Source organism: Phyllopteryx taeniolatus, chromosome 14, assembly GCF_024500385.1.
Source record: "Phyllopteryx taeniolatus isolate TA_2022b chromosome 14, UOR_Ptae_1.2, whole genome shotgun sequence".
Classification (NCBI taxonomy): Eukaryota; Metazoa; Chordata; class Actinopteri; order Syngnathiformes; family Syngnathidae; genus Phyllopteryx; species Phyllopteryx taeniolatus.
This window is the reverse complement of record NC_084515.1, coordinates 8,996,680-9,019,171: the sequence shown is the minus strand read 5'-3', so window position 1 is coordinate 9,019,171 and position 22,492 is coordinate 8,996,680. Positions and strand designations below refer to the sequence as shown.

Here is a 22,492-nt window from a genome sequence, read left to right as displayed (position 1 = left end):
GGAGATGAAAGTGAAAAAGAAGAAAAGGTTGGGATTTTCATCTAGTGGGGAGAAGCGTTCCCTTGCGCTCGGAGCCGTGACGAAAGTGCCAAATGCTCAATTTGAAGGCGCAAAGTTGAGCGCGAATCACCTGCTTTGCTGTTTACGTCACTTTTTAGGAAACATTCAACGTGAAAAGGGAAATTAGCTGATTTTGAATCTGTGCGTCAACGTGCGTAATTTTTACGTGCAACCACGGGGAGATAGCCATCAATCATTAACTCCATTGTGTCTCCATTTCCTTTGAGTGAAAAGACAATTCAACAGGTCTTAAATCAACAGGTGCCAAGCTGCTTTACTCCATCTCAAAAACGGAATAATTAATCATTCTTTTTTTTTTTTCAAAGATCCCCAATAGCTTTTTTGCGCAGCCTTTAGACGTTGTATTATTATTATTATTTAAAACATTTTTTTTAATCAATTTACTGTGTGAGTTTCAAATGACATCTCTCAGCTTTGACCAGGGTGAAGTTCATCATCAAGTGTTTCAAAATAAAAGCGTTTGCATGTTTTGGGTTCATGAAAAACCGAACGTGGAGTCTCTGAGTAAATGATGTGTAATATGATATCCACAAAAAAAAAAAAAAGAAAGAAATGAACTTACATCTATCACCCAGGATGCCATCGATGCTGTGTTTCGTCCTCGGCTCGTTGTCCTCCATCTCCCTCTTCACCACCTCGTCACCATCCTCCTCATCGTCACCCACACCGCCGAATTTGGACCTCATGACGCGACTGATGGCGCTCACTTGCATTAGAAAGGGGGAAAGAATTTGAAGGGAAAATATAAACTTCACAGAAACTTTTTTTTAAATGACCAAACCATATTTTCTAGGATTATTCTTTACTTCAAAAAAAAAAACATCGAGTGGTGAGATACATATTTATTTATGTTTACCTGAAGGAACGCTGTTTCTGTCACAGATGCCATCTTTCAATAACTTGTCTCTGATTTCCCAGCTGAACATTCCCGGGTTTTCCCTCTTGTACTCTTCAATCTTCTTGTCCAATTCTGGAGAAGCACTTTGCTTTAAGAGGGAGAAATATTTAAAAAAAAAAAAAAAAAAAAAAAAAAAAAACATGAAAACTTGCTCACATTTCTACAAAAATCCACACTAATACAAAGCACAGTATAAGCTGCTTTCTATATAATCATTACTTTAATCCTGAAAAGGATGTTAAAGTAAAACATGGTCACTTTTTGAGCTTCGTTCTGAGAAAAAAATGCAAAGCTACTCTAATACAAAAAAGAGAAAGGAATGACAAAAATACGATCACTTTTAATTTTCTGATGTTAAAAAATGATGATTGTGCTCACAATTCATAAAAAAGCATTCTTATCGGAATAAACATGCAATATGTTATTTTATTGCTAAAAAAAAAAGAAAGATTGATAAAACATGATCACTTTTTATATCCATCGTTTTTTAGCATGTTGTTTGTGCTCACGTCTGCAAAAAAAAGTCAATATTTATTTCTATAGGTGTGCAATAAGAAAATAATATTATGCACATGAACACTTATTTACAAAGCATTATTAAATAGCCCGACTGTTTACAATCAGAATTCTGTCACCTAAAAATACACGTTTTTTTTTCCTAAATGCATGCTTCAAGGGGAAGGAATAATAACAATATGATCGCTTACTGCTTTTTTTTTTTTAATGCTGTTTGTGCTCAGATTTCTGCCCCAGAAAAATGCATGCTTACTTTTTATAAACTTGCAATCATGGTTCAAATGAAAGGAATAAAAACATGACAATTTATTATTTAAAAATACAGGTTGTGCTCACATTTCTGCCACCCCAAAAAAATGCATGCTTCTTTTTGTATACGTAATGTTTTACTTTAATGCCAAAAAAAAAGTAAGTAAGACCAAAAACTTGTTATACCGAGTATATATTTAAATGCCGTTTTGTGCTAACGTTATTTGAGAAAAGAAAAAAAAAAGAAGAAGTTTCTCAACTGAATAATAACTGGAAGCAATTTACACGATGAAAAAAATAAAAAACATCTTTAAAAAAAAAAGTGCTGCGTTGAAGTCATATTGCGTTTGAAATACAAATCGTAACATTTCTGGCTTACCTTCGGCTTGCTCCCTCCGATGGCTCCGGGCCGAATGGATCCAGTCTCCTGGTAGCGGCACAAGATCTTGGACACGCAGCCGTGAGAGACCCTCAGCTGGCGGGAGATGACGCAGGGCCGGACCCCGTGGTGGGCCATCTCCACGATCTTGTGGCGGATGTGGTTGGGCAGAGGCCGGCCGTTTATGAACACACCACCGAGCTGGTTGACGCGACCCTGGCCTAGAGGAGTGGACACTGCAGGAGGGAGCCCGAAACTTGCATTAAAATAGAAAAACCTGCGCTGCACTTAACGTTTAAAAAAAAAAAGGAAAAACGTACTTTTTTGTTGTTGTTTTTGTAAATGCTAAATTCAATTTAGTCGTGTTAAAACGAACTTACCCTCCAGAGAGTAGCCTCCCCGTGCGTAATTCTGGTGCGGACCGGGTCTCATCATCCTCGTTAAACCTCCTGCCAGTGCTGTCATGCCTCCTGACCGTCCGTCAGGCAAAATACATGAAATAAATCAATAAATAAACAAACAAAAGCTGGACCTAAATTGATCCTCTCGTTTTTAATCCTACCTCACAAAAAATAGCAAAACAAAAATAATAATAAATAAATACAAAAATAAAAAAAAGAAGTGCAACAGCACCGCTTGTTTTCGGGGAGAATGAAGCTTGTTTCCCTCACTCAACAGGTTGCTCGGCCAAATGGGAACTGCCAGTATAAAAACCGAACTTCACCGAGATTCTGGTCGGGGTTTATTTTAGGGGGGCGGGGGTGGGGTGGGGGGATCAAATATAGTGGAGCTTCGCAATCCGTCCTGTGAGGATTGAGAGGATGTTTTTGGGAGGATGGAGGATAGTCAAACATTTTTATCTGTGGTGGCTGTCCCCTCTGACTCGCGGGCGAGCCCGCTGATTGGTTCCGGCTCCGGACGTCCAGAGGCTGCCGGCCGTTTTGATTGGACCCCCAGTAGCTCCTCTGGAGGGTGGATTGACCTCACGAGGGTCATCTGGCTGCGATGTCACAAGCTTGTGCTGCATGCAACTTTTTCACAGTGATAATTTACCTGATTGCGTTCTTGTCGGCTCAGAACTTAACTACACATTGTCTTGTAATTACTTTAATTTCCCTCAAGGTATTCACAGTCCATCTACAATGAATCTAAATTAGCGGTTGTCAACCTTTACTCCATGTACCACCATCATGACCATCATGAAAATACAGTAGCGTAATAGGCCTAAGAGTCCATCGAATATGAGGTTTTATTCCCAAATATTATGTAAGCTAAATGCAGTAACATTATGCAGAGTTTAAACATTAACACTGCGCTTAAATATAGGGGAACATTTACTTAAATAATGATGAAATTTAAAATGTATTGAACATAACCGTTTAATAAAAAGAATTATACCCAAATAAAAGTTTGAAAATAAACAGTTCTTAAATTAAATGCAAATGTATTTTTGCTAAAAAGTTCAATACAACTGAATTGAACTTGGGTAGAAATGTTCTTGTGGACCACTAGAGGGAGCCTGCACCACACTGGGAATCACTGATCGAAATGAACAATGTCAATTAGTTTCCGATGGATGGTGATTTTTGCAAACGTATTTATACTAAAATACACATATTCAATATTTTAGTTTGGCATCACCTAGATAATTTCATGTTTCCCAGGAAATCACTGTTGATACACTACCAAAAGTTTGACGGGGGTCACTTCGTAATTTCCTTATTTATTTATTTATTATTATTATTAACAATGTCTAGACATCATTTCTGATTAATTTAATGTTATCTTCATTGAAAAAAACTGTGATTTTCTTTAAAATGGGACATTTCTAAGTGATCCCAACAGTAGTATTATATATGAGAATTATATATTTTTTTAAACTTTAATGTAAATAAGTTATCAGTTAATAATTGCAATTGTAGAGTGAGATTCTACTCTCACTGTTGTTATCAATACTTCTTACATAACTTGAGGCTTTCCATAATAATAACAAAATGAAATGCATTACTGCCAGTTTTTTTGTTAGTTTTTTTTAAGCGAACGCTGCAATGTGACCAAAAAAACATTCCATTATTCCATTTTTTTGGAAGTTTTTTTTGTCTTGATTCCATGCAAATTAAAAAGCGGTGAGAAAACATAATATAGACTTTTGATACGTCCAGTATGTAAGATAATAGTGTGATATTTAAACATTTGAGATCATGTCACTGTTTCAGTGGATCATTTTAAATGCAAGCTACTTTATATAGTATACATTATGTTAGTCAACATAAAAGTGAACCTCACTTCATATGTTCTGTACTGTCATCGAGCAGCTGTACAAAAAAGAAAATATACAAATACAGTACTTTTACAAACTCGGAAACAAAGTTACAAACCTCTAAACAAAATGACAAAACTGGGAATTGACAAAAATTGACACAATTTAAGGGATGTTTCCAAAGTTCAAAACAGAAGCCAATCTTCCAAAGTGGGTAAGTTAAGGAAATAATTAGTAATAATAAGTCAACACACCCCTGTTTAAATTCGAGGTTTTTGTGATGTTAAAAAAATAAACCACGATAAATAATTTCCACCATTAATGTGACCTATAGCCTGCACAACCCAATTAAAAAAATAAGGGTAAAGTAAACACAAACTAAAATAATGTGGTTGCACAAGTGTGCACACCCTCTTATACGCGTGACGTGAATGTGGTTAGAATTCAGTGATCACATTCAAACTCATGTTAAATGGGAGTCAGCACACATCTGCCACCATTTCATTCGGATGTTCTAGTAGGCTTTTCCTGACATTTTTCTTAACACTTGTTTTTTTAAGGTTTTCTGCTAACTGACTGCTATTTTGAACTGTTCATAATTACCTCCACCTTGTCGAGGGTAGTCCAAAGCTTGACACTGCCATTAGCATGCTTCACTGTAGGTATGAAATGATTTATCTTGGGCTCCTTTTTTTTATGTATCACAAAAATCTGGCATTTGAGCAGGGGTGTGCATACTTTTTATGTCCACTGTAAATGCATGGTGAGCTCTGTGGAAAGATCGTTTTACTTTGTTACAAGCTCAGAAGAACTTAAAAGGCACAAAGTTATTATATTATCAGAACCATTATTAAATTTTGTTAGTCTAATAGAATAATTGCTGAAGCGATATTTGAATGTTTTCAGAAAGCAAGAAGAGTCCAGTTGCCTAGATTGAAACTGATTGCTATAAACTGGATGACTGAGAATCATATTCAAGAAAATACTTAATCTACACACATTATAATTTTTATTTTTTTTAAAGTGATATTGTGCCAGTAAGATAAAGATGACCAGAGGAATTATGCAACTGAGCTAACGATTTATTATAATACAGCTACGCCTCCAAACAGATTTATGTTCTGATGCTAAATATGTCTAATAACCATCGTTTATGGTGCATTTTCATGAAATACCTTGCTGTAAAATAGTTTATTGCTCCGGCGGGGGAAGAAATGTGACACGGTATGCAAATATCAATCATATCCTATCAATCGTGCTTCTGCAATGCGGTCTGTCAAAACAAAAGACTTTACCGACATGAAGTAGGGACAAAAACAAGGAGAAAGGGCAGAAGATTATCTTCCACTCATAAAGATCATGGCTGTTTCCCCTCCCCATGAATTTGAGTCACGACAAGAGTCAATCATTCACATGCGCTTTCATTTCACATTTTTCAATTATGCCACATTTTGTACATGTGTCCAATTTTGTTTCACTTTCGGTACATTTGTGAGGTTAATTCAGAATTTTGTACATTTGTTTGTTTTTTTTATATTTCAATTTACAGTACAATTCTTCTTGTTGCTCTGAGATGCATTGGATTGTTTCCACAAATTACTTTTCCTATTAATTCAACATGTTTAATATGTAACAGGCTGCGTGTTACGACAAGGCAGTAAACACCTTGTCAAGTGGTGCCATGTTGTTCACATAAAATGCCTTAAAAAGCACAGATGGAAATATTAACTAAAGTACCATGCTGTACAACCAAAGAATGCACTAAAATGTAGTGTCTTTCCTTTCTTTTCTTTTTTTTTTAAACCACACAACACCCCCCTCGAAAAGAAAAAGCTCCATCAAATAGTTGCAGCAACAATGGGAGCTGCGTGGACATGTGGTGGAGACACACGGGAGTGTAACACAGCCGTGCAAATGCTCGATTAGGGACACATAGGAGCACATGAGCGATCATTTGACTTGCTGCGGCCTTGTCGAGTCGTGATAATTATGATAATTAGGCGTGTTTAACAGACCGATACATTTTTGGCCCATTCTCCCCCAGGAATAAGACAATAGGCTGCTGAGTGGCCGACATCCCCGAGATATAAGTGGTCATGACCCCCACAGGACAAACCAGTGCATTGTCATCACTAACATGCTATAATATGACTATTAATAGAGATCAAATAACTTGGAAGTGAATGGATGAATAAGCAAATCAAGCAAGAAAACACACCAAATAAAGGTTGCAAGGTTTTTTTTTAACATTCCTTTTATTCCCATGTTACATTCAATATTTGTATTACATTTTCCTTAGGGCAGACCAAAAAAAAAAATACACAAAGCTGTGGGGACAGAGAACATGTGGAAACATTATATGTCCATAAAAGTCATAGTAAAGTTTGACTATCATGAAAAGGACATTGGATCCGGCGTGTCAAATCAATTAGCAGGGCAAGCTGAGTCAGAAATGTACTGTGGCGGCGGACAAAACGCATTAAAAATGAAGTACAAAATGTCCCTGAAAAGAAACAGTGTGTTGCCTTCACTAAACACGAGAAGAAGCCATTCGGGCCTTTCAGGGCTGTCAGCCTTCAAAGTCCACACATTACAATAAGTAGTCATTTGCCATTCCCCTAAAGACAAAGTTAGTTCATGGCTCTCGTACAGATGCTGTGGATTTTGGCGTGGATAGTGATAAGCAAGAGGCCCGCTTCGACTTCGAGAATAAATCCCTCATTTATTGTACTGCTCGGCTTGCTCAGATTTAGATCATCATTGCGGTTGTCGTCCTTACATCAAAAGAACCAAGCCACTTTACTTAAAAAGAAAAGAAAAAAAAGGCATGATGCATGTAGGGAAAAAGCTAAAAATTTAGTACTCTAACTAGATTAAAGGCGGTAATGTTTTGCCTTTTTTCATGGAATTTAAACAATCAGCTTTAGAAGTACGTCATTACATACATTTAAGAAAAAAAGTTCTTATGTACATAGGTCACCTTTCTTTTACCATATTTATAATTGCTTTTTTTCCCTTTTACATCCTTTGTATAACTGGAGACAAACTACGAAAGTCAGTGTTACCATTGTGTTTTTACCGTGCACATCACAAACAAACATCTTGAATCATAATGAATCATATCACTGTTTCGAGGATATTCGGTAAAGCAACAGCAATATTTATTTTGCAGTCACACAGCTGAGTTATTACCGGCATGCAAATAGGAAAAAAAATAACTGAGCCTAAAACCATTTTCAAAGGGTTTTGTAAAACAAGAAAAAAATCGACAAACAAGAAGAGTCCAGTTGCCTTGATTCAGTCCTTGAGGATTACCATGATCTGGATGACTTTAAATCTACACAGACAAAGAAAAAAAACAAAATTTTTTGCAACCACATTGTTTTTTTTGTTAGTTTTTCTATATTGTGTCAATATGTTAAAAATGACTTGGTCAATTATGCTATTAGGCTAACAAATAGTAGTAATAATACAAATAGAGCTTTTTGAATCTGATTTGATCAAAATCTGGAAGTACTGTAGTGATCATAAAAACCTTAATATAAACCTTTACAGACTGTCACAGAAATAAGGATTATAACATTTTCTATAATGTGAATTCCGATGAAAAAAATCTGAAAAGTAAAGAATCAACCAGTGAGTGTACTGACATTTTCAAGACATGCAATATGGTTCAAAGATAGCCCATGTGTAGCCCATTCATGACAGCTATTATTTTGTTAAGGCTAAACACGTACTGGTTCCCAAATATCGGACTTGTTCTGTAAGTTAAGTATGCGTTGTTTGTAAAAGTGCAACGGCAATAAATGGCAATAAAGGCTATTCGATTGAATTATAACAGTATGATTACCAACCAATTTGAATCTGTTTTTCTTAAGATGGAACTGGGGCTTTGGACAAAGTGGAAGGAATTACGAACAGTTCAAAATAGCAATAAGTGTTAGCAAAAACCGTCAGGCTTCTGATAGAAAGACAAAAAAAGCCTATCCGTAAAAGCCTATCAATACACTTGAACTTTATTGACGTTAAGCAGAGGCACTTTAAATGGTGGCAGATGTGTGCTGACTTCCATTTCACATCAGTTTGCATTTGATTGGTTAACTCTGGACACATCCCCAGTTAGGGTGTGCACACTAGTGCAACCACATTATCATAGTTTATTTTTACTTCCCCGCTCTCAAAAATAATTAAAAATTTAAATTGAGTTGTAAAGGTTATAGGTCACATTAATGGTGGAAACAGCTTTGAAACAATATATCTTGGTCTCAATTTTTTTTATATCACAAAAACCTGGCATTTGAACAGGGGTGTGTAGACTTTTCATCTCCACTGCATTTACATTACAGTACATTTGGATATTTTATGCTGAGATTAGATTATGCTGCAATATGGTTTTTTTTGTTTCCCCCCCCCAACTACATTTAAATTGCTTGTTATAGACTAAGCCGCACATAACCAACATCGAATTTTGCAACCCTCACTTAATTTCTGTCAGCATTCCCGTGTCATATCGGAGTGAATTGCATGATTCAACTACTAGACATTGTTGTTAGACGTTCCTCTTTTCCAACATCTCCAGTCGGGTTTTATGTCATAAAGTGGGCATTGTTAGAAAGAGGATGACGTTTTAGATACGCACTGCATCTGCGGCAGGAGGAAATCCACTCTCTGATTAGTTGCCGTGGGGCGTTATTGTTACGTGCGGCCGGCGAAAAGAGGGAGTGTTTGTCGGATGTGTTTGATGTGATCAAATACATCAGTTGAAGGGTTGAGCTCAAACTGAGCGCTGTTACCATGACAAAAGGAACCACGAGGTGAAGCCAGGTGAGCTGGCCCGAAAAAAGAAAGAGAAGAGGAGCAGAATTTGTTAACAATACAGCTTGAGGTCATGCGGGGAAGGCTTTAACAGTGCAGCAAATGACGACTGAAAACAACTAATGGTTTACGGTCCCATGATGAAAAAGGGTAAGGGCAGATTCTTATCTACCTGTACTTCAGGTGATATGCTTCCTACAGAGCATGCTGTGTGTGCGTACGTGTGACACATGGAATTGTGTTTCCTACACTCCCACAGGCACTGGGTCCAATCAAGTCAGTACAAAGTAATATACTGTATAGTGACAACTGTGTTGCTGGGGGGGGGGGATATACAGTAAATCTGGGATAAATACATGGTTTTAAAAGTCTAAGTGTCCTTCACATTGATCTTATTGCATATTTAATACAATTGAAAAGATTAATTCAAACTACCGTGAACACTGGAGAAATAACATTTGTTCAAATAGTCCTTCTGACCCCCAGCCACTACAAGAGATGACACAATGCTGATTAAGGCTATCAGCTCCTCTAAGATCTTTTTTTTTCAGTATTCTTTTTTTAATATTTAGTGAATGCCCAATTCATTTCCCACGCTGGCCCACTTGATGGCACACCGTAAATGACGTAGCAGAAATGATGGCAGGGAAATCACACGTTTTTTACACGAAATTACCGAGCAATGGGTGGAGCGCGGCCCCTTGTCTTTTGTAAAAAGCTCACTAAACGTATTATTTTGCATTTCTGTAGCAGAAAATAATCATACAATAACTACTGTGTAAACAGAAACAATAACAATAATTGCAGCGATCGAATAAAACCTCTTTCTGAGGACCTCTGAGCTGCCAAACAAGGTGCCTGACATAAAATAAAAGTTTACCAATGTCCTAGCCCTAGCCATGCATGCACAAAATGCAGCAATAATAGTGAATATACAACAACTGCCTAATCCGAAGAATCCATCTTTTTTTCCACACTGGCTGTCCTTCAAAACAGAATAAAAGTTTTGTAGAATGTTATAGAGTCGTCACATACAAAGGGCCACCTATGTAATTTCAAAGCAACGGTTTCTGTTGTTGAAATACTGAATTCCAGCCTAGGGGGCAACACAACTTACATATTAAAGCTTTAATAAGGAAAAATAGCCCTCTATAATCAGCGGTGCACATAACAATTTTGGTCTGGTTCTCAAAGGAGCACCACAGGTTGTTGCTTGGTGCTCATTTTCTTAATGACCCACTGACCTTACTGGATGAACTGAAAGACTATGGGACCACGAATTCAGCTGATTTGGCGCAGTTCTATTGGGCAGCGGTCCCCAATATGTTTTGCTCCATGCTTTGGTTTCATGTAATAGACTTCTACTACTACTGTAAGTGACTTAGTAAGATGCTGTAATATTAGTCATTTTTCATAGAGGAAAAACTGAGTATTGTTATATTATCTGGCTACATGCATTGCTCCACCGTTTGTGTTCCAATACCCATCGCTTAAGGGGTTCTAAAACAGCGATTATCAATGCTAATCGACAGCATGTTAATGGCATTTTCCATTATATTTTTGCATTAAGCTGTCGGGCTGTCCTGAAGGCAATGGGTTTTCACTCAGTCCTGTTACCCTAACAGCCCCTCTGAAAAAAATATAATAATCCATAAGTCAAATGGTCCACACGAAGTTGTATCATTCAGATGCGCTCTAGGCCGTGTAAACGCTAAAAGTAAATTCACGCATTCATTTTGCTGGATTATATTTCAACTATGACTGGGGGTGGGTTAAAATCTCAGCTCAGTTATGTTACCTAAGTTATTCTTTTTAATGTTCATTATTTTTAAAATTCTATTTTTTTGTTGAATCACTGTAATTAGTGTCAACATGCTATTAGCATGAATGTCATGTGGTTGTATTTCAAGAGTTTGCTAATTCTATGCTAAAAACTCACTCGTGTTACTTTCAGTCCTGCTCCGCAAATGAGGAGTTTCTGTACAATAAAACAATGACATATCAAAATAAAGCTGTCTGGGATCGGCCAATGTACATTAGCTCAAGATGTGTATTATCAGATTTAGAGTTTGAAAAAAAGACAGGTATTTCAGATTTTAAAGGAGTTAAAACAAGCAAATGGCACACATTCGGTCAAATGGCCCATATACACAAGTAATGAACTACTGTACAAATAATTCAGTAATGTATTTAAGTAAATTTTTCAGGTATCTGTACTTTACTAGTTGTTGTTTTTTTTACAATTTAATGTTACTCTGTGCATATTATTGCAACAATCCTTACAATCTGAAAACAGGTATCTATATTCTCTACTCATTGTATTGTCGAGATAGGCTCATTATTTTTTTCAACACCCGCGGATGATGACACGATGTAAAAAGGGTGTAAAGGGTCTTTTTCACTGTGCTAAATTATCAAAACGGGTATTATATTTTCTATCTTTACTTTTGAACTCAAGTACATCTCAGAGTTTAGAATAGAGTTTTGTTAGAATAGAATAATTCCTCTGTGACAGTGTCAGTCAAAACTTTTTATTTTATCTTAGAAAAGATAAAATATTTGACACAAATATATATATGAAATATTCAACATCAATAGTGTAAGTTGGCATAATGTTGTGCCCAACGGATAATATTTACTATATCTCAATGGCTGTGACTCATTGCAGTTTCCACACTTTATTTCATGGAATTAACTGCATCCACAAGTAATGCAGTTCCAGAAGACGGCTGCATTGATAAATTCAACCACACGAGGGCACACATTCACTCAATGATTTAAATGTCATTCAATGCTTCACAACCAAGGCACATATTTTACATTCAAAAAATCTCAACAACAATAATAATAATAATAATAGTTTTTTGCAAAAAAAAAAAAAAAAAAAAAAGTACACGATTGTTGAGTTTCTTTCAATAAATAAACTAATGCTTCTATACGATTCACTAATATTTTTGCTTTAAAGCATACTTAGGCTGGATTTACACTGGTTCAAGTGACACAATTCCATTTTTTTGCTCTCATTTGGCACAATTCGTATTTGCCTCCATAGAAGAAAAAAAAACACAATGAGGCCTCTTCCAAAAGTGGATAAAAAAATGTAAATGGCATGTACCAAGGTGAGTGGAGCGTAAACACATGGATGGGATATACTTCGTAAATACGAGCTTGACGGCATCGAAATATACCGATTGGTTACGTATTACACATCAACTAACACAGTAGAAAAAACACCTGCTGTTCATGGACTTCAAAGTAGGATGAGGTGTGCCAATATAGAGAGAAACTGGACAAACGTGGTATATTTTGATGAGGAGGATTAGGAAGCGGCACGGTGGACGACTGGATAGAGCGTCTGCCTCACAGTTCTGAGGACCGGGGTTCCCGGTCCCACCTGTGTGGAGTTTGCAGGTTCTCCCCGTGTCTGCGTGGGTTTTCTCCGGGCACTCCGGTTTCCTCCCACATCCCAAAAACATGCATTAATTGGAGACACTAAATTGCCCGTAGGTGTGAATGTGAGTGTGAATGGTTGTTTGTTTGTATGTGCCCTGCGATTGGCTGGCAACCAGTTCAGGGTGTACCCCGCCTCCTGCCCGATGATAGCTGGGATAGGCTCCAGCACGCCCGCGACCTTAGTGAGGAGAAGCGGCTCAGAAAATGGATGGATGGATGGAGGATTAGGATGAGACTGTTCAAGCAGTGGTTCTCAAACGAGCCACATCTTGGCAGTCCGCAAATAAATTACAGTAAATTACTATGTCATATCATTTAATAAAGTGCATACCTGCATCTGAGGAGCGGCGTGCCAAGAAAACATACGATTGTGACGTACAGTATCATCACATAAATCTGAGATCCACACATGAAAAACGTCATTTTTATAAGATTTATTTTTTGAAAATATTTATTACATTTTCAAAGAAAATAGGTGTCATTTCCAGAGTAAAAGTTTCATTTTTTAAAATGTATTACAATATGAAGTTCCTCCACTTTTAAACTTGGATATAATAATACGATTATGTTATTAAACTATTTCTTTATTCTAAGTAAGATTATGACTATTTATCCCATCAAAACATTTTGAAAATTAGGCCTTTTTAAACAGCAATATACAACTTTATTTTCATAACATTTCAACTTTTCATCTCTAAAAAATATGCATTTCTTTTTAACTTCATGACTATTTTCTCAGAAAACGTTTCTATTCCTACAGCATTTAAGTGTACACGTGGTATTCATGTTTAATTGGCATCAGGATTAGGAAGCTGTCCTTGGAAAAATGTTACCCCTGTAAGAAATCCCTGCAACCAAAAAGTTTGAGAACCTGTCTGTGTTAAAGGTGTCATCAATGGGAACACTTGATGGCGCTGTCCATTGTTGTGGTGCTGAATTGGAGAAGGAAAACGGCTGCGGTCATACCATATCTTACACGGGTTTGAGTTCCATCTACTGTAAGCACATGACGCCGACTTGCGACAAATTGGGGAAGACATTTAGAAATCAATTTCACGGCATCCATCAACAGGATTAGGACGGCGGTTAGTTTTGGTGTGCGTTCCGTGTCCACGGTTTGTGCCTCAACCTCCTTCAACAAGTGGGTCGCGGTAATAATCGCTGGGATCCAAAAGCAGAAGCCTCTATTGTATTTAGAGGTGTAAATGGTACAATGGTCGGAGTGACTGGGTTGGCGTTCGGTTCGGGGTGGGGATCTGACACATACCTTCCGAAGCCACGGCAGATAGAGAGGAAGTTTTATTGTCAATTTTAAGATTGACAACCAGAACAGTGCAGTTGTGATCGATTCAATACCCTGACGATGAAATGACCTGGATGAATGAGAAGATTTACAGGCATGCAACTAAACTTTACTATGCCAGTGATTTCTTTCACGCCCCACTAAATGATTTATTTCACGTACCACTAGAGGAAGCTGATGTATCACTAGTGGTACTAGTACCACAATTTGATAATCACTGTCGTAGTGCAACCTCGGTTGACTAAAAATGGTTTAAACATATATTATCCTGCCATCCATTTTCCGTACCGCTTATGCTCACTAGTCTTAACATAAATTATACTTCATAAAAACAAACTAATGACATAATTAAACAACATTTTGAAGAATTAAACCGTTTTTATCACACTTTCTCCTACAGTGCACATTGTGTTACTCATTCTTGTGTGAGACCCTTGGCCACCTGCAGGCAGTATAAGACAGACATACGGATACACTGCACTGAGGCTCCTCTCTCGGTTTCTCAGTACGCCAGGATTATTAGTCGTTCTTCACAGAGGATAAAGAATATATGCCTGTGCGTATTATTATATTATCTGTCCATATGTGTTTCTGCACTGTGTTGTGTTCAGATACCTGTTGCTTAAAGGTTAACAACACCGCCACATACAGTAGATGCTAATTGTTAGCCCATGTGCCTATGGTGTTTTCTATTTTATGCAAGCATTAGGCTAGCGGAAGCTTTGTGGTTGTTTTAAATACGTAATGTGTAATTGTCTTTGTTTTAAGTTTAGTTTGACAGTGAACTTCAGCAGAGGGTGGCAGTAAACAGCCTCTTTTTTTGAAGAATATTGCCCAATGTTATCTACCAAACTGCCGCTTGTTTCAAAGCAAATCAACCCAAAAAAAAATAAAAATCAACAGATTGACAACTTAAATCATGAAAAACTCGTATGTCGGGTCACTCGTATCTCAAGGCATCACTGTACTCGAAAAACCTGTGACAAACCACATTTTCTCACAACAAGAGCTATTATACCGATGCCTGGCTCCCCACGGTGGACTGACCCAGCGGGGGGTTCCGAGCCAATGACCCTGAGGGGACATGTGCCTTCTCAAGATGAGAGAAATAACTTTGGGGCAGGGGGCCAAAATAAGTAGAGCTGTAAAGTAGCGGGACAAAGGAAGTGCAGATGACCTCCCAGGGGTTTTAAATCATCTCACGGTCTTAAGTTTGTTTTCCAAGTCATATAACCCACAAGAATATAATAACTCCACTAACGACCTGCTCCGACATGGTTGTTAGAGGTCAGGTCCTTAATTGATTAAAGGTTAAAAAAAAAATTATTGTGAGCCAGTCATGTAAACTAAAAACCTAAAGCAAAGCTCTCCATTCAGCAGGACACTGACAGTTAATCTCTTATGTGTTGTGCAGCAGGTGAGATGAGGGCCACATTGATGTGACTGATGTGATCAACAAAGATTGGGAAGAGGTTGAGAATGGAAATGAAAATGAATGATACCGCTTTGAAGGCTCGAGCTCTATCCCAGGTGCACCTGGACCTAGCTGCAATAGCACCAACATTACACATTCTTTGTCATACAGTCATGAGACTATGTTCTGATGTTGTTGTTTGAAATGTGCTTTCTGTGAAATTAATTCTATACATTGGTTAAAGCATGTGTTCATTTATATGCCTTAATTACTTGCAATGTTTAAATTAACTATTTTTGATTTTGTAAAAATTCGGTCAAAGTGGATTCGTAATACCTATAGGATACAATTGTAATAACATTTACCTACTGTACTATACAAATACAGCGGTAAAATAACAAAAATAACAAAATAAACTTGCATTACAGTAACTTACTGGCATCACCGTGGCCAGTAAATTACTACAAAACTTGAAATGCCACAGTGTTTCCAGTAAGTTACTGTAAAACTTGAATTACAGTAATTATTACTTTTCACCAGAGTCCATCATTGTTGCCAGCCAGTTATTATAAAACTTGAATTACAGTAACTAACTGGCAACAGTGTTGCCAGTAAATTACTCTAAAAATCCCACGAAATGTCTAGCTAAATGTAACGGTGTAAACAGTGTTTCTTCTGAACAAAAATACTCAAGCAAAAGTAAAAAGTATGTTAGCTTCAAGCTACTCTGACAAGTACAATTTACCCCAAATGTTAAGTAAATTTAACGGAGTCAATGTAGTGCTTTACTAGCCACCTCTGGAAATAAGAACCTGATAATTACCTTCTCCTTACAGTAAATAGTACAAACCGCGTTCCAGCTCCACCCAACCCTCAATGGGATAAGCGGTATAGAAAATGGATGCATGGATGGATTCTGTAGCGCATCGAAATGATAGGTAGTATTATTTTTTGGGACTTAAAAGTTTTGACTAGGGGTGGGCACAAAAATTGATTAACTGATCATCACAAATTGGGTTGACCTGAGACAAAATGTAGTGTACTATTGTACTTGGTTGTAACCAGTCGATGCACTGTTGGTTCAATCTCAACTTGTTTGCTGGCTAAAGAAAACAACATAACGTCAGTGAGTTGCATTAAAAGAGAAATTGAAAATATTTAGAGAGATTTTCAATATCCATTAAACATTATTTTAAAATAACAAATTATTACTTTTCACCAGAGTCCATCAAGGAAATTTAGTCAAACACCTTTCCCGAGTAGGGCTGCTCCCCACAAAAGTGAAGTCAGCCCCAAGTGTAAAGGGTTTTAAGTCCAGGTAAAAACGATTATTTTCTTCTCACGCTTATGACGCATTTGAGAGCATTTCCATTTCTTGGTTATAAATCTTTCTTGCTGTCTTTTATTTTTCTGTACTTTGTTTTTCTTTGTTTTTAAATGCTTTTAATTATGTAAAGCACATTGAGTTACCTTGTATATGAAATGCACTATATAACTAAATTTGCTTTGCCTTACAAAATATTGATATTGCGATATAGAAGGGGTCCTAAGTTTACAACATAGTTCCGTTCCTATGGTGGGGACGTAAACTGAATCTGTGCGGAAGTCGGAACCATGATTACAGTAAATACTGTATTGCATGAAAAGGTCAGCCATAGATACAACACAATCAAATCCGGAAAAAAAACTATAACCCTCTGTATTCTGTACTGTACATACAGTATGCTATCAATAAATACATCAGCATCAAGTAACTATGTTGGAGTCGATTTGCATGTGGGTCACAATTGGGGGTATACATTTGTCATTAAAATATGAATTGAAAGATCGGTTTTCTGTGTTTGGGCTTATTAATTTGTCTTAAACTGATATGCCTTGTCATACGAGTTGAATTTGTTCTGTGACCAAGCTCGTAACTCAAAACACAAACACAAATCATATTTCCCCATTGAAATTAATGGAAATGACATTAATTATTCCACTCTCTACCCCCCAAAAAGCTATTTTTAAAAAAAAGAAAAACAGAAGAATATTGCACGTTGTAAAATCACACAGCAAGGACATAAATATATGGAAATAAACAGTTTTTGCTGCATTATTTTGCTTTAAAAAATGTGTAATACAGACACAGACACACACAAAGAAGAGTTTCACAACTTACTTATTTAGATTCACTAATATCAGTGATTCTTTGTAAAGGATAAATAATATATACCCATGAGTAGTTATATTGTCTGTCTACATGTGTTGCGCCACAATTTGTGTTCAAATGTCTGTCACTTAAAGGGTTATGACACTTCAACACTGATGCTATTCGTTAGCCTGTCTGAGGCATTTTGCATTGTTAGTTAGCATTAAGCTAAACTGACTTTCGTAAGGCAAAGCTATGTAGTTGTTCTAAATACACATTGTGCAATTCTCTTTGTTTTATGTTTAGTTTGACAATAAACTTAAATTAGGAGCGGCATTAAACAGCTTGATGGCTCTTTTTGAAGATTTTTTCACTATCTGCCAAACTGCTACTTGCTGTGAACTGAGTTGAGTGTTTGCTCGCAAGTCAAAGCAAAAATTGGCCTGAACGACTGCTCGTATCTTGAAAAAGTCGCAGGTCGGACCACTCATATCTCAAGGCACCACTGTATGTCCATGAACAACAATAAAAATGTCTCTCATCCATTATTGCTGATGTGTATGAAACAATAAAGCAATATTAGATCACAAGTCACAAAGATGTCTCCTTTTGGATTAAGAGTCCGTGGAATCCAAGTAACACAGTAGGCATTTATCTGGGCTTAGTGTTGTTTTAAGAGGCGACACTAGTCTCGGGAGTCAAAAAAAAAAACCACCTCCTTCAGATTTTCAAAGGGACCCCTTTATTTGGTCATCCAGTCAGTGAGTAATACCACTTAAATGCCACCGTGACTAAAGTTGGAGAGAAAAGGAGGGGTGGCAGGCTACCACTGGGAGCCACAGGCAACAGTGTCTGGGGTTGCCGGCTTCATTTCATAGGGGACCGGCGGGCTTAAAGTTAAAGATTACTTTGAAATCTGCATCCCCGCCATCAAACTCCTCTGCTGTAGCACCCTCCCCTCCAGCCGTCACTGCCCCTCTCCCGAAAAAGAAAAAGCTGTCGCCACAGAGCAGAGGATGAGTTGGGAGCCAATCCTCTTTGATGACAGAGAAGGATCCTTTTGTTCCCTAATCCCCACACAAGCAATTTCCCTCCTCCCCTTCTCTTTCTCTCCCTGCAAGTCCAACTCAAGCGGCTTGATTATTAGACGCAAAGTTTACCTGTTTAGCTTTGATTGGAATGTAACAAGGTTGCTTTATTGGGAGCGGAGGCATTTTCTTCTTTCTAACAATCTGCTGCTTTCACATCACTGAGAGGAAGCCTAACAAGTCACATGACACAGGTCAGATCAGTCAAAGGTGTTTCCCTCAGGAGCAGCCATTAGCCCTTCAGGAAGAAGAGGTCACCCAGAAACAGACACTGACGGGGATACGTTTCCTGTCTGTCCGTGTGTCGCTCTTAAGATGTGGCCCAAGTGTGCGCATCTTAGCGTCATTATCAGATTGGACACACACATTTCACAGGGGGGATGAAAGTGCTGCTCTCGATCCGAACATCTGCCCCCGGTCAAAGACCATCTCAAAGGATAGCCCCGAGGAGCCCCATTATTGCACACTCGGCTTGACTCTTCATGTGATTGCAAGCTCTCTGCCTCTGTGTGTTCATTTGACTTCTCATCTGCATGCATTTGAGGGAAGATGGACCCACAAGCAGACATGGCTGACAAGCATGCGAACACTCCGAGGAGCAGAGAGGAAAGGCTCAATGTCCACGGTCAGAGGGTCAAACACGGATTACCTGGCCTTTTCACTTGCAACGTGGCCAATGACAGATGTGGAAGAAATCCTAAACACATTTACCACCTACGTCACTGATAGTGTAGCGGTTCACTCACTTGACGTCTGTGCAAGCAATGTAGGTTCAATCAGTTTGCTTGTTTGTAGTTTGCCTTTCACCTGATGTCAGGTGGGATAGGCCGCACAACAAGAACATTTTGCACAGTGCCTCATTCTAGTGCACAGGTGTCAAACTCAAGGCCCGGGGACCACATTCGGCCCGCCACATCAATTTATGTGGCCCGTGAAAACAAATCATTCACGTTAACTTCCATGATTCTTGCTAAAATTTGCACCAAAACTTCAAATTTTCATATGTAACTTCTCATTTTAAAACTACTTGTCTATCAATTTTTTGTCTATATGTAATATAATATGATTAATGTGATGCGATATGTTGAAACATTTATGTGTTTTCACAGGCATAACAGCCCTCTGAGAGAAACCTTACCTACAATGTGGCCCGCGACAAAAATGAGTTGGACACCGTTTTAGTGTCTAAAAGGGAGAGTGCAGCAGTAGCAAATGCATTTTATTAGGTGCGCAAACACAGTCTAATACATTCTTTTCCAATCTTTATTGAGCCAAGGCACATATTTTTACCTTACAAAAATCTTAACAGCACACTACCGTAAAAAAAAAAAAAAAAAAAACGTTACATAAGTATACTTAAATAATGAGGATCTTGTTGCAATTAACTCACAAATTTAGTGTAAAATCTGGCCTTCATACTCGCAGGAAGTCTTGACTTATTCTGTTTTATGCATGGCTCTGCCATCTATTGGAAGAGCATTTAATTGTTTTGCCTGTCACTGTCAATGCTGGCATAGATAGATGAGCAAAGATATATTATTTGTAATAAATGAATAATTTCGTGCAGCACACTTGATGATTTCTTATGCCACACTAATGTGGCACAGCACAATGGATGGGAATGACTGGTCTAACTGAAGGATGCAAAAGTCACTTTGATATTCTACAACTTTATTAAACCAAATGAAACCAATTCATCAAGCAATTATTTATCATAGTTATTTCAAGAAAGTTCTACATCAAAACATAAAGGTTAAATCTGAAAAGGCAAATAGATTTGGATTTTTCATGATTTTGGGGTGGTCCGCAAATCAAACCTTGACACAGACCAGGAAGTGGAGGAAAACATTTTTGCTTCTGAAACTGAATTATCTTTATTCACGCAGCACTATATAGAGAAATCGTGTTACTATTTCAGTTGTACATTTTTTCTTTGCATATCTAGAAAACCTCTATATGCAATCAGTTTAATATTATTAGAAGTAGTAGTAGTAATAGTAGCTGTCAAAAGTGTCATGCCTATTGGGGATGTGACACACACACACACGTTTTCAACACCCACACCCAAATAGTGTTGCGGGTTGTGTTCAATATTATATTTTTGAGTGTGCTGCGGGCCACTAAAACATAGATGCTGGGCCGCAAATGGCTCCCGGGCCATCGTTTGGACACCCCACTGGTCTAATGACATGTACAGTACAGATGCTGTATATAAAAAAAAAAACTAACTTCATAAAATTCATCTTTCAACATTAAACTTCACCACATTATCATATTAGCAGTGTCTTCCATGTCCAGTAATTGGTTCAATTTCAAGCTGATATGTCCAATTCCAAACATGTCTAACAGCAATTAGACTGATTTTTTTTTTTGATTTTTTTTTTTTACTTGTAAGAATTTTTGCTGGCATCACATTTAATGTATGCAATATGCAATATGTTTCCTTGGTCAAAATTTTAAAAGTACTAAGGTATTTATTATAATATGATGCTTGTGTATCGATACTAGATAGATAGATAGATAGATAGATAGATAGATAGATAGATAGATAGATAGATAGATAGATAGATAGATAGATAGATAGATAGATAGAACCGTGCATATATTTTTTATGTGCCGTATATCTATTGCCTTTCACTTTCAATGTGCCTCATGCCAGATAAGAGGTAGAAGATCAGTGATAGTGTAGTGGTTCACTCACTTGGCATGCAGGTTGACTCAGTTTGTTTTGTTTTTTGTCGTGCCTTTCACCTGTCAGCTGGAATAGGCCCCAGGTCCTACCGAAAACTTACAGAAAATGGATGGAGGGACATTCACTCCCTTAAAAATAAATAAATAAATAAATGAAATACATATTTCGCACACTGGCTCCTCCTAGTGCTTAAAGGGGAGGATGCAGGAGGAGCAGCAGAAAAGACAAGAAACGCTGGACACTTCATTAGGTACACAAACACAGTCTCATAACCTCCGAGTAAAGTTGGAGAAACACACTGACAAATTAGTATGAAAAAAAATTATACCTTTATGATGTTAATTTCTCAACACTAAGCTTAAGTGTTTCATATAACAGTAGCTTTCATGTGTATATGCATATACAGTATTTATAAAATGTGAATCTATTGCTATACATTTATGTTGCGCACTGCACACCTACATTGCACACCCTACTCTTATTTTGCACACTACTGCATAATTGACCCTAACATATGCACATTTTTCCTTTTTATGAACTATTTTCCGGATCCCCTAGTGGTACGCAAAAGGATCACTGCCAAAGTACTGTTCAGTTGTATTTAATTTTTAAGATTGATATGTTTGCATTTCATTTTTAAGAACTATTGCATTTGAACATTTATTTAGGTACAATTTTTATTGAACTTTATGTGCAGCACATTTCAATTGAATCATTATTTAAATAGTTTTTATTTTCCTATATTTAAAGTCAGTTTAATGTTCAATCGTTGAACAATTTTACTGTGGCTTGAGTCCATCCATTGTATCAAATTAGCATGGAATAAGCAAAGTGAAATATTGACCTCGTACTTGGTTAAAAAAAAACATTAAAACATTAATATGGCTTTATTCAACTAGTATTATTAAGATGCATGTATAGAATTAGTAAAAACTAAAGAAAAGACTGGTTTCATTTCAATACACTTTCATTCATATATAAAAGGAAATATAGTAATGAGGTTAAGAAACATCCATCCATCCATTTTCTGAGCTGCTTCTCCTCACTAGGGTCGCGGGCGTGCTGGAGCCTATCCCGGCTATCATCGGGCAGGAGGCGGGGTACACCCTGAACTGGTACAGCGACCCATTTATGCTTTTGTCTGTGACAAGTTGCCCGATAGTAACCCGACAGACGTCATCGACCCACGAGCACGCGCCACCTCCATTCCTCC

At 37.4% G+C, this 22,492-nt stretch overlaps 1 protein-coding gene across 1 annotated transcript in view; it reads right to left on the bottom strand.

Annotated features, from left to right (window-relative positions):
- pax3a (paired box 3a) overlaps window positions 1-22,492 on the bottom strand; it is an 83,788-nt gene that overhangs the window by 29,096 nt on the left and 32,200 nt on the right. The window contains exons 2-5 of the mRNA XM_061798227.1: window positions 2,504-2,593; window positions 2,124-2,359; window positions 938-1,067; window positions 644-787 (exon numbers count right to left, since the gene is read on the bottom strand). Of these exons, the coding sequence (XP_061654211.1) occupies window positions 644-787; window positions 938-1,067; window positions 2,124-2,359; window positions 2,504-2,588 (595 nt within the window). The 5' untranslated portion in view covers window positions 2,589-2,593. The remainder of the gene's footprint in view (window positions 1-643; window positions 788-937; window positions 1,068-2,123; window positions 2,360-2,503; window positions 2,594-22,492) is intronic.